At 41.8% G+C, this 20281-nt stretch overlaps 1 protein-coding gene across 1 annotated transcript in view; it reads left to right on the top strand.

Moving 5' to 3' along the window:
* Window positions 1-16308, top strand: part of opa1 (OPA1 mitochondrial dynamin like GTPase) — a 119850-nt gene extending 103542 nt beyond the window's left edge. The window contains 1 exon segment of the mRNA XM_034179956.1: window positions 16241-16308. Coding sequence (XP_034035847.1) covers window positions 16241-16305 — 65 coding nt within the window. The 3' untranslated portion in view covers window positions 16306-16308.
* The last annotated feature ends 3973 nt before the right edge of the window (window positions 16309-20281 follow it).

Below are 20281 nucleotides of genomic sequence, written 5' to 3' on the forward strand. Positions count from 1 at the left end.
TTTTAATTTGGCACTTCTAAAAGTGAAGTGAATGGGAGGGCATTAAATGGAGAATTGGTTACAATTTTTATTGTTTTTTTTTTGTTGTTGTTGTGTGGTACTGTCATTTACCTTTTTGACATTTCACAATGGTCATTTTGTTTTGCTCTGGGGGTTGGTACGGTTAGACCTTACTTGTGTGAAGCGCCTTGAGGCAACTTTGTTGTGATTTGGCGCTATATAAATGAAATAAATTGAAATTGTTTTCACTTTATGTGCAAGTGCAACACTGCATTTGAGGTTTTTCCCCACTGATGGGCCTGAACAGGTCTTTGCTCATGGCTCAAAGGAATTCAGGTGGCTTGCTGTCTCCTTGGTGTTAAGTGGTTGTGAAGGTGTGTGCGGTCCAGTGCAGCTGGAGACGCATGTTTACCTGGGGGCAGAGAAAGCTCTGTTATGCAGGCCTGTCTTTCTCTCTCTCTTTCTCTGTGTTTGTATGTTTTTTTTTTTTTTTAAGATGCTTACTTCTGAGACGGCCAGTGATCTTGCATGTGTGTCCTTTTGCAGAAACTGGTTTGTGAGTTAAGTGTAAAAGTTTTCGGTAGCAATATGCATGTGATTGTATGGAATTCAGCAGGAGTGAACTCATCCCACACACCTGTGGCTGATGCAGCAAGCGGGGAAAGTTCCTTGGAGGGATTTTGACAGGATCTCTTCCTAGTAGTGTTGTTAGCATCCCATCCCCGGGCCTATATGTTCATCCAAGATTGTACGTAGCCTTAGCACAGGTGTGTATTTGAGTATTTAAAGCGAGTCTTAAGAGTTTTTGTGATTTGTAACATGAGTTACAATTCGACCTTCTGTCTGGGACCTGATTACTGTCAAGACCTGTACACTGGTGTCCTGAAGCAAATAATAACTGCTTTCTTAAGATAATGGCTTTTTTAATTATTATTCCAGTTAGATAGTGTAGCAGGGGTGGTGGCCAAGTGGTTAATACGCTTGTTTTCAGTGCAGAAGGTTCCGGGTTCAAATCCCACCCCTGCCACATTTCTCCATGTAATGTGGAGTTGCGTCAGGAAGGGCATCCGGCGTAAAACCTGTGCCAATTCAACAGCAAATCCACCTTGGATTTGCTGTGGTGACCCCGAGTGCAAACAAGGGAGCAGCTGAAGGGACTCACTATTCCAGTTAGATAGTGTCAACTATAATTATGTCACTATTGTGTTGATTTTGTAGGGATGGAACTAGCAATTATTTTCAGAATTGAGCATGTTATTGATCATTTTGGTCTGGCAAATTGTGTGTCACAAATTTTGGCAATTATATGATTCGTAATTGTAAACTCATACTCTAAGAAGAGGGGAAGCTTTCTGTGGTAAGTCTGAACATGGGTCAGTAAGAGGCTAGTGTTGTATTTCTCCCCACACACACACATGCACACATGAAGAAGTGTTAAAATATGCAGCGGAATATCTCATCTCTCACATTGGCCTGTTATTACTGACGTAGGGGCAGCATATTTTGCCATATGTGCACCAGGGGGACAACAGCTCAGTGCTCATGCTGCACCCTAAAATAGCAGACGAGCACTCCTGTGGGCACACAGTTGAGTGCCAATTGGATTTTCAGATAATCAATGAGCACATAATCTTGCACTTTGCTGTAGCTGTGTTGGATGGATGAGACAATAGTTTCAGTGTATAATCTTGTACCATTGACAGTGTTGGCCATACAATGTCTATATAGAGAAAGTGAATGAATTGCACAGAAATTTATATTTCATTGTTGGCTGTGCCTGTCTTACATGGAATGAGGGAACACTTCAATTGTGGCATACAACCATCATGTAATATTGTCAGGGAATAAAGTTCTCCATCACTATGATGGATTTCTGTCAATTGGGCAGCGCAGTGTCGTTTGAGGGCGGGCACTAAATATGACGCATTTAAAAATAATGACACATATGTCATTTGTCTACTTCCAGGGATAGAAACACTGCAATTTCTTTGATTTTTTTTTTTTAACTGTTATTGAATTAAGTAAAAGCTGTAGAAAAGCTGTCCACTTAAAATGTGTTTATCCTGAAGTATTCAAATAACGTGTAGGTTAAAGTCTTTCTATAATATGATGCTGTATTAGAAAAGAAAGCAGTAGTTTGTGAGTGAAATCTAATCTTGTTCAGCAGGAGAACAATCTGCTGTTTTCTTAGCTGTCTCCACCTTGTTTTACCTTAAATGTTATGGCGCCATCATAAAAGGGTTTCTATAAAAACGTAGATGGTGAGCAGCTTATGATTTGGCTGAGAAAAAACAATTCTGTTTTTTGTTTGTTTGTTTTATTTATTTATTTTTGCTTTAGTCCCTGTATTGTATGTTAATATTTTTCTCTTTCATAAAATAGTACTGATTTGAACGACCAGAAAAGGACATTTTAATACAACACAAAAAGGTTAGTAATTGCATCTCAGAATTCACCAGAATGCACTATTTTAAGGTCATTTTTGCAAAAAGTCCCTATCTCCAGCTTTGTTGCTTAGGTTCCTTACATCCAGTGCTGTAGTTTCTGTTTTGAGGAAAAACTTTTTTTTTTTTTTTTTTTTTTTTTACTTTCACCCATGTGAAAGCAATGTCACTTGCACTGCACAGGTCGAGCCGATTATCTTTAGTTTGACCTGGCTGACCCCAAGATTTAAGGTGTTCAGATGTACCAGTCTCCATCCACGTTGGAGGACTCCCCCCCACCCCCCAAAAGCATCTGCTTTCTAGATAAGTACTATAAAGCTAATTCATTGCTTTTTCACACAGTGTTTTAGCTGACATTGCTGCTCTCCCTGTTTCCATGTTTCCCACGGTAAAGGTTTTATAGCATGGACAGTCCAGATTTAGCGACAATCCAAGCAGCATGGTAAGGAAAAAGGCTTTCTGTTTGTTACATTAAGAGATTATTTTTCAAACAATAAATAGCGGACTGTTCTAACGTCCCCTTACTCCACCTGCGCTGTGGCCTTGGCAGTGATGGGGAGACAAAGTTTGTCTCTGAATGAGGACAGGTTGGGACAGGAGCCTTGCCCTCTGCTTGGCTCTCTTGTGACCATGCCATGAATCCCAGGTTGTCAGAAGAACATTTCAGGGTAGCTTCAGCCTTGGCACTAATATAATGTGCTGAAATCTTTCTGTTGCCACTTTTTCATTACTGCGTTCTTTCTTTGCAGCTCTCATCCTTTCACATCCAGTGAACAAGAGTGGCCATCTACTGTAATAATAATGAGAAGGATTAGTGTTTTTTTTTCTTTCTGCAACAGTAAATTCCAGATCTCCTTGTCCTCTACCTCAACTTTTTCTCTCCCCCGCCTCCCTTCTCTGCGTTGGCTACTTACCCACGTCTTTGCAGTTTTCAGTCTAATTACAGGTCAGTTAAAGCCTTTCTCCTGTAGCTCTCCTTCGGCCGGAGTTCTGGTCATGGCAGGCTTAAGGCTCTATAGTGGCGGTGAATGAGATATTATTTCATGTGGACATCAGCTGAGAGGTCTTGAAAGAGAGGATTGAGGAGGGAAAGACCCCCGTCTGTCTCTCAATGGGCGGGAGTCCCTCCAGTCTCTGAAACCCACACAGCATCGAGCATCTCAAAGAAAGGGCCTCTGGGATAGAGGCCAGAGGATTATGGGAATATTCATGATCAGATAAAGGAGTGAGCGATTGAATGACTGTGTTTTAGGGCTCATCTCTTAAGTAAACAGGACTCTAAATGGAGTTTTAGATCGCTTCTCTCCCAGTTCTCAGTGAGGAACAGGGAACGGTGACTTTGTCCACTGTTTTTTGTTGCGTTTCACCAGAATACTGAAAAGAAGGCCTTATGTAGCCTTTTCTTCTCTTTGCTGCTTTCATTTGGTGGCAAACAGATGGTGTTTAGGGATATAAATATCTGTTTTTAATCTGCAGAATATTGGCTATCCTGAAAGCCCCCATTGACATTCAGCTGCAGCTTCCTGGACTCCTAAAAGCTTCTGGTTGCTCATTTTAATGCCATTAACTCCGCGTCTGAATGGTTGATTAGTTTTGGTGATCTATGCAAGCCTTATCTTTGTAATGTAACGGTGTGAGTAATTTCTGAGCAGATCCCTGAATATGACTTTAGTCCTTCACCATGTAGTAACATCTGCAATAAATTACCCACCACCTATTAAACTGCTGTTGGGAAATAGATGGGTGTGATTTTAAATTGGGTGCTGCCCAACAACAACCAGTGACCTTCGTGGTCACCACATCACAAAACCACAAAACCTTAACCAATACATTATATTTCCAGTCAGAATATCTAATTGTACTAATATAAGACAAAATCACTGAACAAGTAAAATTATGAAATATATAAGGACTTTTTTCATAATACATCTTAAGTGAATGAGTCTTGAAAACATCTTATTTAGAGTCATATCTAAGATGAAGCAAACTTTGTGCTTCCCTATAAGAGTTTTAAGGTGGTGTGTTGTTTGTAAAAGATCTAACACTTACAAAAATGAGTCAGATGAAGCTCTAAATGAGTTTTCTCAGCTAATTTCAAGACCTTATTTCAAGGAATCTTAACAAGAAAAAAATCTGCCATAACACGTGAAACTACACTACAATCGTTTTGATCTTTGAAGTGATTTAGAATTGTATTATATATCATTGGATATTTTGACTAGAAATGAGACTTAGAATATGAAAAAATAAAAGGAGATTATGGTGCAAATGGCCCCGAATACGATTTTCTCTGGTTCACTACTATATCAGAATTTCAAAAAGCCTTTCAGAGCTGAATATGCAGTAAGTTTTGCGGCGTTACAGATGGAAATTTTGCACACCCGCTCTCTGACTGAGTGACTCCTTTGTGCTATGTCTGCCCTACTAATTGCAGGGGGGAAAAAGACTATCACATTCCCAGAGGTTTTTTCCAGTAAATTCAACTTGCCGCAGTAAACTGCTGTAGGTGAGTTTGGCGTCTCATCCTGACAGTTGGCAGGATTCTTGACGTTTGACCGGTATTCAGCGGGGTCTGAAACTACGGCTCCTAGACTACAGTAGCCGCATGTAAAACCCACTTGAGCTTTGAAGCTTGAGTTAGGGGATTTCCTGTTTTTGGATGACAGTCAGTATCCTTTCTTTACACCAGCCAAAGCTGCTCACACACCTCAGACAGATGTTGGTAATCCCACTCTTTCTTGGATTGAATTCTGTTGTCCTGTGGTCAGAGCGCCAAGCCCTCTGTACTGTGAGCCTTGTCTTTGAGCTGTGCCCTGCGGTGAAGTGTGTCGGGATGGCGTACCACAGGGTTATGTTTCGTTCCACCCCACACCTGCTGCATGGACTTGTCAGCATGCCCCTCTCCTGGCCCCCTAAATACCTCCATTAGGTTTTGTAATCCCCCTCTAACACACCATTTTGCCTGAGCACGTTAACAGAGTATCAAAGGCATGGGATTCCCCCCCTCTCCTTTTAGCCTCCTGCTTGCACTATGTGTGTGGGTGTGGGTGGATTGGAAGGTGCATGAGGTGGAAGTGGCATGGCTCAACAGCTCGAGTTGGTTTTCAAGACTCTGGGGTACATTACGCAGCGTTCTGGTTGTTAATAATCATTTCTCAGTTTTGCCTGGTCTCTGCGTGCACGTGTGTCAGGTCACCTGGTTTGCCCTTGTGCGTCTCTGCTCTCCTTGTGTTTCAGGCTGCGTGCGGGTGGGGGGGGTGTTTGTATCCCGCCTGACGTCAGTGTGGTTTTCATCCATCAAGGAGGACATACCGCAGCAGACATGCTTCCATCAAAGCGGCTGCACACAAGCTTCTCACTGCCATATTTAGTTTCACACTAAAGCACACGCAGTTATCACCTCAGTGCCGACCTGAAATGGACACTTAGGAAACTGCTGCTCTGAGGTCCGATCCATGATGATTTATCCCACAGAAAACTGCTGAGTCCTTTTTCTTAAATGGCGCCTTGTTGTCAGAAAACAATTGACAATAGATGGTCTCCACGTCTCGTGTGGCTGATTGATCCAGGTCGAGCGGTGATAGTTTGTTCTTCTGATAGCTGTTTGAGTTTGTGCTTGGGGGAGATCCAGACAGATTAGCAGCGGTGATGGAGAAGCTGCAGAACTGGCCAGGCCCGCATCTGCAGCTGGCATAGAGAGCCCCGGCTTCTTTTTTCTCTGCGTTGGCCCACAAACCGCCTTCAGCCGCTGTTTGATCAGCGATTAGGGGCGCTTAAGATGGCTCGGCTGTCTCGTGTGACAGTACATTCCAAGTGGAAGGACTGCGCAGTGTCTCGGCAATAGAGGAGTAATTGTGATTATAAAGCAACTGTTTTCCAGTAGAGCCTCCTTTTCATGTGAAATGTTACAGTGTCCCTTTGTCATTTAGTCACTGGCCCAATACATAAATACTGTTAGAAAAGGAAGGTGAGAGCTTTGTTGTTTACACTGTCAGGGAGCGGTGACGGAACTCTTTATCACTTGTATGATGGACACTGCAAAATTGCAAAATTTTACCAAGTATATTTACCGCATTTGTCTAATTTATATTCTTAATATCCAGTTACATGTAATATGAGAGACAGTCACCCTAGTAAGATTTCAGTAAGACAAAAGGACTTGTTTTTAGATAATACATCTTAAAGCTACAGTGTGAATGAATGAATGAATGAATGGATTTATTCGGCACACACACAAATCCGAAAGAACAGAAACATACCAATAATATGAATGTTATATAAACAAGCCTGTGAGTCCGAAAGGGTGTGGGCAGAAGCAAAGCTTATCAATGCCCACCCCTGCTAGAATGAGTCCAACAATTATAACAGTCATAACAACATATACACAAATTCACAACACACTACATATCAACACAGACATACACTTCAATATTCAATTATATTTCAATTCATGTATAAGTATGTTATGTATAAAGCGCCAGTTCACAACAAACTTGGCCCAAGTCACTCCATATTAACCCTGCCGACCCCCAGAGCAAGCACTAGGCAACTGTGGTGAGGAAAAACTCCCTCTTAGGAAGAAACCTCAAGCAGACCAGGCTCTAGGGGGTGACCCTCTGCTTGGGCCGTGCATATATACCTGTATACGTACATACATACACACACATTATATACATATATACACTTATACACACATATACACACTCACATATATACCTATATAGATACCCACTAACACATAAATAAATATACACTACATATATATACACATACATACATTTATACCTACACATACATATACATACCCCTACACATATACACATATATATACACGCACACATATACATACATACACACACACATGTATACATATATACACATACATACTACATATATGCATATACATATATACACACACATATACACGTACATATACATACATATTGACTGATTGATCATTTATTTTGAGTTTTACAAAATAAGCATTTCTTTGACATCTACATTTACCCACATTGGGTTGAAAAGAACAGGAGATACAAACATACACGCATACATACCCGCGCACTTAACCCGAGAAGGGGTGGAATGAAGACGAACTTATTTAATCCCACCCCCAAATACCCATACTTTATTACGACTACCGAATGTGACCAATATTCCTTTTTTATTACTATGTAATTGATATCATATATTAGTGATGAGTATCTATAATAATAATAATAATAATGACAAAAACAATTCCCACCATAATAGACAGTAATAATGACAATAATTATTGTCAATCAAAAAAAATTTTTTTTTCTATTATTATTACTACCATTTTTTTAAATTGCTATTGATATTGCTGGTGTCATTCCTTAAACCATTTTCATATGTCAATAAATTCCCCACATTTACTCCGAAAAGGACTATTTAAAAGGACTATTCTTGTCTGTGTCGATGGTAATTCTGTCTCAATATATATATATATATATATATATATATATATATACATACACATACATCACCTATACACACATGTATACACATAATACATATATACAATTATGCTACATTCATTTTATTTTATTAATTTAATTACCTTAACTTTTTTTATTAATTTATCATTATCATCATCATCATCATCATCAAACTTTATTTCAGACACAAGGTCCATAGTAACACAAAAGAACATACAAAAAAAAACAAACAACAATAAAAAGACCAATTTCATCCATGGCCATATAAACTGATACGCCAATGTTTCCACAGCCTAGAAGAAAACCTGACCGAGCTCTGTACAGGACTGGTCAGGATATGAATGATACTGTTTACACAATCTGTAAATCTGCACATACATCTGTACATGAAGTTTCTGAGCACAGCAGCACAAGTTGGAACACTAACATTTACAAACATCTGACTGGCACTACTCCATCTCGGCACCTTAAGCAGTATTCTCATGCCATCATTGTATGCAACCTGAAGTTTGTGCATACTGCTTTGTTTGAAATGCCGCCACAAATGGGCAGTATGCTTTAAAGAGTGAAATTTTAACAGATACAGAGCACATAGAGAACTTACGAGCAAGCATATTTGCTTGTGCATATTGAATACACCGCTGCCTGTACATATCTCTATCATCAGACAGGTCAGCAGTTATGTAATGTCCCAAGTATTTTACTTCATCACACACTTGGAGAATGCTGCCTGACAGAAAGAAAGCAGGAAAACACGATTTCGAGTCCTCCTTACTTCTGACAATCATGATGTTGCTCTTTTTTGCATTATATTTAATGTCAAAATCCAAACCATACTGTGAGCAAACCTTCAACAACTGCTGCAGCCCAGCACTACACGGGGAGAAAATTACAAGATCATCAGCGTACATTAGGTGGTTTATGGTTGTATGGCCAACCCCACAGCCCGTCCTACACTGATTCAGCAGATTAGATAGATCATCCATATACACATTAAAAAGGCAAGGTGAAAGAATACTACCTTGTCTTACCCCATTCCTCACATGAAAGGGGGAAGATACATAATTTCCCCATTTCACATACATAGACTGGTGAGCATACCAATACACTAAAATTCTCAATAAATACTTCGGAACTCCTCTATTATACAATTTATAAAACAATTTATCATGATTTACATGATCAAACGCTTTTGAGGCATCAATAAACACATAAAATAGTAGTATTGCACCGATTATAAAAGTCTAAAATCTCCTTAAGAGCAAAAATGCACATATCAGTGCCAAGTTTTGACTTAAAACCAAATTGATTATCAGATGTCACCAAATACTTCTCCATTCTATTACGTATAGCCCTTTCCAAGACTTTGGATACAGTACTGGCTAAAGCAATAGGCCGATAGTTATCTTTATTATTTATTTTACCACACTTATCCTTAACAATAGGCACTAAGAATACAGAGAGTATAGAATTAGGTAAAATACCATGAATTAAAAACCCAGTGAAACAGATAGCCAACAAGGAAAACAATTTCCTGCTTGCAAATTTTAAATGCTCAGCCGATATTTTATCCACACCGCATGACTTATTATTACTCACATTCATAACAATATCACTAATTCTTGTGTAGAAATAACACTTCCTCATGTTTATCTTACTGTTCATCACAAATGAATTACTTTTAATACAATTAAACAATTCATAATAATGATTCCGCCATAATTGAATAATTTCGTCAGGACCATTTGCACAATGTATATTAGTTGGCAAGGATGTTTTTAAATTGTTCATTGTTTTTATTTCTTTCCAGAATTCGGTGGGACTATTCTGCAGAAGTTTCCTTGCAAGCGACTCAGATTTCAAGAGGTTTTCATTTCTCTTAATAAAACGCAAGGCATATTTAAAATGAGCATTTGCCCGTTTCTTATGTTCAAACACAGGACCATGTCTAGGTTTGCCAAATTTAACCCATGATTTAAAAGCCCTTCTAGCTTCAGCATGAAGCTCTTCTGCATACACATTCCACCCCGGCTTGGCTTGGAACTTTTTAGTTTTATACAAGGACCTACTAGAAATAAGAAGAGAATCTATAATTTTCTCATACAGTATGCACAATTCTGCGCCATGTTGTGCATTTTTACAATTCATGTCAGAACAAACCACTGCGCTTTTTGGTAACTCAATATTACTTAACCCTAAATCAGACTGGATGTGATACAAGTTTAAATCCTGCGCGTTCAGCTTGTCCCAATAAATTTTTCCTTCTTGCGTCTCATTATTCATGGGCAAATAAGTGGGTAAATTGCCCACATTTATAGACAAGGAGAAAGGGACATGATCTGATATAGCAAATTCATAATTTATCCTCATAGCCTCTTAAGAGTCATGTGCATCCTCAGAGCAGATACAGTGATCTAGCCATGATGTTGTGTGCCACATTTCACTGATATAAGTATAGCTGTCCACTGGCAAAAGCATTTCACTAGAAAGAATCAAATCATTATTGGAGCAGAACTGCCTTAAGTGGTTACCAATAAGGATTTACAGTCACTCACATCAGCATTCATATCTCCCAAGATATAAACACAAGTAGAAGGATTGTCTTGAATAAATGACACAATGCAGGCTAACCTATTAAGGTATTCATCCTCATTATAAGGGCTTTCATAGGGTGTATATATATTCAGTATAATGAACTTTTTATTTCCACAACTGAACTCAATTCCTATGGCCCAGTCAACATCCAATCTTATCACTTTAATCAGCCGGTCCAATCTCTTATGCCACAACACTGCAACACCTCCAGAGATTCTACCCTGCACCAACTTGGTGCTGCAGTCAGTGGTAGATTCCCCTGCTCCATAAAAATCTGCATGCATAGAGTTAAGTCCTTCTAAGTCCTGCTTTGCCAAAAACGTCTCCTGAACGCACAGTACATCACACTTTTCTAACAATTTGTCCACCACAAGACGGCGTGATTTGTCAGTCTCAGTATGTCCCATGCGCAGTCCACGCACATTATATGACACAATATTAACAATCATTTATTTGAGGGTAGTTTTTTTTTTTTTTTCTTCTTCTCTTCTTCTTTTTTTTCCCGTGTCGGGACACGGCTGCTCTCCTGAAACGCCAGGTCCGATCACAGATACAGGGCGCTGCAATTCCGCCTCACTTCCTGATCCAAGTGCCATGCTCCCAACATTCACTCTGGGTTTGCGTGGCTCAAAGTATCGACGTACATAGGTCCCCGCTGGCCAAAGTTGTGGATCGTAAAGTTCAGACACTTCATTACACTCTGCCGTGACCTGAAATGAGCTAAATCGATTGCGACTGGAGACAATCTTCCGACACGTAACACACTTCCCCAGCTTCCCAGACAAATAAGAAGATAGGGTGTCAGCTTCCAGCTCAGGAGAAAACCGAGTGGCAAACACACTCACCAGTTTAGTTCTAATCACTGGGATGTCGTCCTCGGCTCCTGTACCAATTATACCAATATTCCTGCGCTGCTCCTTCTTAGGGCGTGCGTCCACTCTCACACCATTACACAGCGTCACTGCAATTGGAGACCTCGTGCGCTTGCGGGGCGCTTTCTTCACCACTGTGCCCCATGTTTGCGACGCCAGCAGCGCGTCCTCACTTTCTCCCGATGGCTCAGGTGCAAGAGACGGTATTTCCGCCTCCGCCGACGCTCCGTCCGACCACTCGGGCAAACCGCAGATACTCTCGACAGCCGCCAGCCGGCGATTCAAAGCCACTGTGCTCGCACCAAGGTTCTCATTAACATTGGCTTGAGTCTCCATAGCCATTCTCAAACTCGACAATTCCCTGCTCAACCGCTCCACTCGACTGAGCAGAGCGGAAGCATCCAAACTGTCGAATCCGACGGGGTAACTCATCCAAAAAATGAGAAACGAACCTAGGAATATCCTCTCCACATTCGTTAAGCACCTTTAGGCAGTCTTGATGTTATTTGCATCCTTTTGGGGGCCTTTTATGCCTGATGTAGCGTACTGAAGACGCGCACATTTCAAACAGCAGACGTTTAGACTCTTCAATCCACTCAGAAGAAAAATTGCTTGAGACTAGCAATACAATTTCGTCCTGCGTCAAAGTTCTCATTTTAATTACAATAAAATTTAAAAGTTCATCCTCTATAATCACTCTCCCATCTGCAGTTTCATACACAAAAATCTCAGATTTTGCTTGAGGGCCGCCAAGCTCCTCCAGCACGCACTGCTACTCCTGCCACCATCTTGATTATTATCATTATTATTATCACGTACTTGAGTCATATGTGTACAAGTTACGGGTGTCTATTAGTAAAAATGGAATATAACATAACACAGTCATAACCATTCATTCATTAGTATATAATTAGCCACGAGTAAGCAACTTCACCAGTAGATGACACTAAATCCCACACAAAGTAGCTTTAAAACACCTTATCATGTATTAATAATATTAATAATAATAATAATAATAACTAATAAATAAATAAAAACTTGCCTATAGAACAAGTGAAGTTATAACTCAAAAGAAGGTGATTCCAAGACTTGAAGTGTTACCTGTGAAATCATTGTTTCTTACAATATTCAGATTCTTTATTGTCATTGTAACAAGTACAATGAAATGTAAGGTGCAACCCTTTCAATGCAAATGTAAACCTGACTAAATTATGCGCTGACTTGAAAGGTCTGGGGACGAAATGAAAATAAACATAAAAAATTAACTGAAGGAAAAAAGTGTGTTCAAAGTGCAATTTAAAGAAAAAAAAATTATATGTATGTAGTAGCAAAAAAGAGATTGTACATAAAAAGAGAAAAGTATGTGCAAAACTGTGGATATTTCAGTGGCAGTGGATATTGCACATTAACAAATATTGCACTTATTTCAAGTGTGGCATGTGACCTGGTTATTTGGTTCCAGTGACATTCAAAGCTCTAACAGCAGTTGAGTAGAAACTTTTTCAGTCTATTTGTACTTGCTTTAATGGCCCTCTGTTTGAGCTACTGCCGTCAAGCAGTAGCTCAAACAGAGAGTGGCCCGGGTGGGATGAGTCCTTTAGGATAGTGTTGGTTCCTCTGAGACAATAAGAGCCATGAAGGTCCCCCAGTGTAAGTAGAGGGCACCCAGTGATCTTCTCTGCCATTTTGGTAACCCTCTGGAGCTCTTCCTTGTTTGCCCATGTGCATCTGACAAACCACGTACAGAGGTAGTATGTGAGGATGCCCTCCATGGTAGAGTGATAAAAAGACGCGTGCAATCTCTGGTTTGTTATTTTTCCTGAGGATTCTCAGAAAGTGGAGTCTTTGCTGTACCTTACCAAATGTGTGGTGTTCCTGTCCCAGGTCAGTTTCTCCTCTGTGGACTTCCAGGAAATGGAAGTCCCTGACCCTTTCCACACAGGTTCCCCCAATGATAATGGTCTGAATGTCTGTTGTGTTTCTCCTGAAGTCCATGATTAGCTCCTTGGTTTTGGATGTGTTCAGGGGCAGGTTATTTTCTCTGCACCACACCGTCAGCTGTTCCACCTCATCCCAGTAAGCCAGAGGTCTCAAACTCATTCCACAAAAGGCCAAGAGGGTGCAGGGTTTCTCTGCAACCACCCACTCCACCACGTGATTGCACTGATTAACATCACTTTGAGCACATGGAATCAGTTAATCACCTGGTGGAGTGGGTGGTTGCAGAGAAAACCTCTACCCCCTCGGTCCTTTCTGGAATGCGTTTGAGACCTCTGCAGTAAGCAGACTCATCTCCAGTGATTCAGCCTACCACTGTGGTGTCATCTGCATACTTAATGAAGGTGTTACTGGTGTGGACAGTGGGCCCAGCATGAGGCCTTGAGGGGAACTGGTGCTGTGTGTGAGAACTGTGGATAAGTGGGGGCCAATCCTGACTCTGTGAGTGATCTGGCAGAAAATCCTTTATCCAAAGACATGATGTGGAATGAGGTAGACCGAGGTTCAGCAGTTTCCTCACGAGGCCATGAGGGAGGATGGTCTTGAATGGTGAACTATAATCCACAAAGAGAAGATGGGCTTACTCTGTTGCACCAGGAGGGTCAGCGTGTTGTGGAGGACAGCGGTCTTGTGGGAGTTACGAATGACATGATGTGACTTCTAACTAGTTTTTCAAAACACTTCATCACCACCGGTGTGAGTGCAACAGGCTGGTCATCATAAGGCTGGTTATGGGCGATTTCTTGGGTAGGAGAACTATGGTGGAGGTCTTCAAGCATGATGGAACAGCAGACTGTGTCAGGGATTGGTTGAAAATTTTGCTGAAAATCCCAGCAAACTGGTCTACACAGTCTGTCAGCACCCATCCATATATGCCGTCAGGGCCCTTTGCGTGGGTTGACACCCCTCAGCATGTGCCTCACTTTGTGAAGTTACTCCCAGCTGGTGGCAACATGGCTGCTCCTGGTGTCACAGTCTCAAAGCAAGCAAAGAAGAGATTTAACTCTTCTGCCAACGCGGCGTCACATTCAGCACTTTGATACCGGGTTTATAGTTGGTGAGGTGCTGGACCATCATCAATGCCTGTCTGCTGTTGTTATTGGCCAGCTGGTTGTCGATCCTCCTCTTGAAATCCTCCTTGGCCTTCCTGATGCCTCTCTTCAGGTTGGCGTGGGCTGTGCTGTACAGAGCCCTATCACCAGCTTTAAAGGTGGAGTTTCTCTCCTTCAGCAGCTTCTTCACCTCCCTGGTCATCCAGGGTTTCTGATTGGAGTAGACCCAGATGTGTTTCTCCAGTGTGACCGTATCTACACAGTTCTTAATGTAACACAGTACAGTGTCTGTATGTACACACCCAGGTCCTCATCCTCAAAGATGTCCCAGTCAGTGCTGTTGAAGCAGTCCTGCAGCTGCTGAGAAGCACCATCTGGCCATGTTTTCACCGTGTTAATGGTGGTGGGGGTGGATTTCCGGAGGGGGGGTATATGCAGAGCTGTGTTGCAGAGAGATGTGGTCTGACTTGCCTATATGTGGTGCAGGTGTGGCCCTGTAGCCTTGCTTAATATTGGTGCAAACTTTGTCCAGAGTATTTGCTCCTCTTTTGGCACATTTGACATGTTGATGAAGTCTAGTTAGCACTGGTTTTAATTCCACATGATTAAAATTGCCTGCGATAATGTGTTGCCGTGTCTGGATGTTGGTTCAGCTGTAAGCTAATGTTGCTATGTAAAAGTCTGAGGGCCAAGCTAGCATTAGCATCCAGTGGAATGTAAAGAGCAGTTAGCAAGACTCCAGTAAACTCCAGAGGAAGTTAAAACAGCCAGCATTTAACAGTCAAATATTTCAGGTTTGGGAAACTGTGGCTGGTTGCCGTTGCTGTGTTGGTACACCAGTTGTTGTGGATGTACATACATAACCCTCCTCCTTTGTTCTTACCAGAGTCACTGGTCCTACCAGAGTCACTGGTCCTGTCTAGTCGCTGCTTTGAATAGCATGCTAACTCGAACTCGATAGCCAAGTCTCGGATGGATGAGTGTAGCCACGTTTCCGTAAAGACTAGGACACAGCAGTCTCTGGTGAAGTTATCCGAAGGTACCTGGAGCCTCAATTCGTCCATTTTATTAGAGGGGGATCTTATATTGGCGACGCTGGGAAGCAGTGGTTTGTGTGGCTGCTTCCCTGCCTGACTAGCCCGTCGACCCTGCATCCTCACTTCTGCTTGCGCTCCCTATGCCACCTCCGCGTCATTCTCGTTGGGATGGTGATCCACGGAGCGCCAGGGTCCCTTGTCATGTGTACCAGGATGTTGTATGAACGAGAAGACTCCACTGTAATACTTTGACTCAAAATTAGATAGATATACTTGTAAGCTCTTGCAGTCTGGGTGGGCGTGGTGGCCAAGCGGTTAAGTGGACTTGTTTCCATTGCAGGAGGTTCAGTGTTCGAGGCTCCCCCTGCCATCTCTCCATGTAATATGGAGTTGCATCAGGAAGGGCACCCGGCATAAAATGCATGCCAAATGAATGTGCGGATCCACCTTGGACCTGCTGTGGTGTGAAACAAGGGAGACACTGAAGAGACTTACTTTTGCATTTTTGCAGTGAAGCATGACTGGATTTCCAGATGTGGATCGCTCTGTTTGTTCCAGACATTGTTAAACTGGCATGGCAGGCTTGACTATGTTCATGCCATATAAAAAAAACAAATAGTAATAATAACAATAATAAAGCTAACTGCAGTTATCATTTTGTTTCATATGGCCCATCATGATCATTGGTATCAGACATAAAATGAAGTCCTGTGTGAATAACTTTCCATTGCATTTTAATGTGAACTTGTCTTTAAAGATGTGGATTCTTGTGCTTGTGTGCAGAAAAAGTCCGTGAGATCCAGGAGAAACTTGAAGCCTTCATAGAAGCTCTTCACAAGGAGAAATAAGAAAAGCAGGTATTTGTATTTCTACAGCAAACCTGATCAATTAACTTTAAGGAAATCATAACCAGCATCACCAATAATTAGACGAAACCTTTAAAAAAAATGATAATAATGGTATGATGGTGTACAGTGAATGGGTTAGCTGTAGTTGACTGTTTGTAACCAGGTTTATGAAATGTTGATTTAGATTTAGACAAACATTATGACCTTCAGTGTTATTCCATAAACGTGCGAGGTGCAGCACTCACTCTGCTGTTTCCTGCACTCTTCTTCCTGACAGAACCATGAAATGTAAATTTGTAAACCACAGCAAAGTGAACAAAGACACCGGCACCCTCCGTACACGGCCGTCATCACGCTGCCCCGCCGCTCACCTGATTTTAATTGCCACGCCTTTCCTCCCTTTTTTCTGGATGCTTGTGGACATGAACTGAAAGATGAGCTGGAGGAACTGTTTAGATCTTTCTCTTCTATTTTCTATGTTCTTTTTTATTTTTCACTTGGGACCTGCCCAGGATCAAGAAATGGACTTCTGCCCACATGCTGCCGGAGTAGCAGGAAAAAAGACGTTTACACAGTTGGCAGATGTCCAATTGCTCATGATGAATAAATGGGATTGTGCACATGTTAAATTATATTTTCTTTTTTCCTTTGTGGAGGTGTGTGTGTGTGTGTGTGTGTGTGTGTGCGCTTACAGAGAAGCTCCATCAACACAGATCTTAAAGAGTGAAAAACACCTTCATTTTCAGAGTTTATTTCATGGGGGTTTTTCCCCTCTGGGGTTCTGAAATGTATCATGTTACCTGCTTGCTTAGTTTACCTCCTAACAGTCTTCACTAGATCTTTATGATTTGACTCAACATTCACAGCGCTTTATAGATAAAAAGCATCTATCCTATAAAACCAGCTATATTACGTTTACTTTTCTTAGAGCCCAAAATAAAACATCTAATTCTAAGCAAATATTAATTCTCCTTTCAGTCTCTCGTAGCTCTTAGGGATAAAAATGTCCTTTTTCCTTCATTCGTTTTCTGTACCTGCTTATTCCAATTCAGGGCCATGATGGGCTATTCCAGCAGTCAGTGGGTTAGAGACAGGGTGCGCCCTGGCCAGGGTGCCAGTTTATCACGGGGCCTCCAGAACAGACAGACAAAGTCAGTTTAAAGTCACCAGTTCAACCTGCATGCCTTTGGAAATGGGAGGGAGCCGGAGCCCCCAGAAGGGAACTCACACAAAACGTAAATTTCGACACAGAAGGGATGTGATCCCAGGACCTTCTTACTGTGAGGCAACAGTCCTAACCGCTAGCCCACCTCGCTGCCCTTGCTTCTTTGTAAATGAGATTTAAGATTGTAGAGCCGGTAGCTGAGTCAACAAGAACATCTCCTGCCAATATGTAGACCTGGTGTCTGAATCCTGCTTATGCTGCTACGCTGTGTCCTTTAAGCAAGACAGTTTACAGTCTCAGTCCACCCAGCTATAAATAGGTACTGGCCTTAGTTGGGGAAGTAAACTGCATTGGACTGGAGACCTGTACAATCTCATCCATTTGACGCTACGATATCCAGAGATAAGCACCGGCACCAACGGGTCTCAGGGCCTGGAGTTAAGATTACTATTAGGGTTAAGCTTTGTAGTGGTTATGGTTAATATTACAGTCACCACATAATCAATGAGAGTCATTCCAGCATCTTCCAAAGTCATTAACATGTGGAACTATAATAAAATCTACAGTCAGTTTATTTCTGGTTAATTTCCAATTTTTCAGACACACTTAGAGTGATTGGTCTAAATATCCAAATTAAAGTGGCATTTCATTTGATTTTTACATGTTTATGGTATTTCTCAGCACATCTTGACTTCTGTGTTTGGACCCAGGCTTTAGTCTCTGCTGGTTTCCTGTCCAGTCCTCCTTGATCTGGTTCAGTTCTCTGATCTGGTCTGTTCTTGTGGAAAATTGACTTTGTTTGCTTCCAAACTGCATCAGGTTTCTTGTCACTTGTGACACGTTGCAGTGCACATGTAACTTGGTAACTCTGAATATTCCTGTGTTCAAATCAGTAACATCTGTGAGTCAGACAACATACAAAAAATTTGTCAGATTTTGTCTATACCACTTTCTCCCTCATTTTTATGTAGAATCTACATCTTAACTCGCCACTTTTCTGCCGCTCTGTCTCCCGTCTGGCTGTAAAACAATTCTGATGTTTGACTGGTGGGGTGAGCGTTTGCGTTAAAGGTGTTGATTCATGTGTGTATATGAGTCTGTGTATAATACGCTGTGCACTCCACAGTGTGCTTGTCGAGCTGTTGTGTGCAGAATGTGTAACAGAAAATCAGTCAGCCGGTTCAAAAACTGTTTTCTGCTGTAGAAAATGTTGTTTGCATGGTGTATTTATTTAATTTGTGTTCAAAATTCTAAATAAAATTGACAAATGTAAAACTTTTTTTCACGGTTTGTCAAACGGACAGACGTAGTTTTTGCAACACTGGAAGCAGTTTGCTCTTGGTGTCATAAGTGCACTATTTTCAGGTTCTGCTTATTCGCATTACCATGAAGGAGATCAGCCTTGGAGAGTTGTGTTGCACATGATGTGTGTGTTTCACTCGGCTGTTTCACTGTGGATGCCTGCTGGTGTGATGAGCCAGACAGACCCTCGGAGTATTCGGCTCTCTCCAGGTCTCTTTTTCCACAGCTGCAGACTCTGCAGCCTCCAGCATCCCCACAGGAGGAGCAGGTAGGCAGCCGAGAGCCGTTCTGATTAATAAGTCTGGGTCTAGAGGTCCTCCACTCCTGGGCATCCTCTCTTCTTTCACAAGAGCCCGCTTGTAACCGCATCTCCAACACTGCATTGCTCAAAGGGTTGCACCATGGGGAGGGATGGATGTAGGCGGCAGGGCTCTTCCTCACGACCACCACCTGAGGCTCTGCTCATGGAGAAAGCTGCCTCACATCATATTGTTGTTGTCTGGCTATTATATTCTCCACTTTTCCAAAAATGAAGGGGGGGAAAAAGCCTAATGACTTTGTTGCAGCTTTGAAAAGAAACTGGTGGTGGTGATGGGGGGTAAAGTCAACCTCCAGCAGAAGGCCTTTGTGCTATCAGATAGCCACGTTCTGGGAGGAGGGAAGTCGGCCGCGACACACTATATACGCTATTAGCATCTGCAAAGGCCATCACGTTGACTAATAGCCAGCACCACAACGGCACAGTGGTCCAGTTTGTGTTCTCCCTCAATCCCCTTTATGGCAGTGACACAAAAGCAGCCAAACCAGACCTGTCAAATGTGCCGGACATGCACAAAGCTTCATTTCTAGTCTTTCTTAAGAAAAACAAAAAGCCGATGCTTCATTTTGCCTAAATCCCCAGCCTCATCACACAGATGCATTCTGGATCTTTTGCCAAGGGGGTGTGACGAGAAGGTATATGATGAAAACACCAACAGAAATAGGCAATAAATTGTGGGGATGGGTGTTTTTTTGGTCAGTTGCAGTAATGTCAGCATTTGTTTGCCGTCTTGTTCGAGTTACTGGCTTTGTTCTGGTCTTTGTTGTGGAGCTGTTAGTTGACGTGAAAACTGCATTAACGTATATGGCTGTCAGCTGACATTTAAAGGATACTTAGCTGAAAATCAACTTGACTGCACCTGTTTGGTGCATTAGAACTAACGCCTTGGACACCACAGTTAAACGTTGAGCTAAACTACATTGCTGCCCCAACACTTTGTGTGCCGATGTAGTTAAATATTTAACAATCAAACTAAATCTTTAGTTCACCACCCCCAACTTCTCCCATTTTGCTTGCGGTCTCTACAACAGATCCCTTGTGGATCAGCATGTTTATTTGATACGAATGATTTTATTCCTCCCCCTACTGTTAATGTAAAAGGAGAACGGGCAGTATAGGCTTCAAACCGCGGATTATCTTGTTGGCGGGCAAGAGTGCTAACTGTTGTAACACTGCGTTGCCCAAATGTT

This window comes from Thalassophryne amazonica, chromosome 10 (genome assembly GCF_902500255.1).
Source record: "Thalassophryne amazonica chromosome 10, fThaAma1.1, whole genome shotgun sequence".
Lineage (NCBI taxonomy): Eukaryota > Metazoa > Chordata > Actinopteri > Batrachoidiformes > Batrachoididae > Thalassophryne > Thalassophryne amazonica.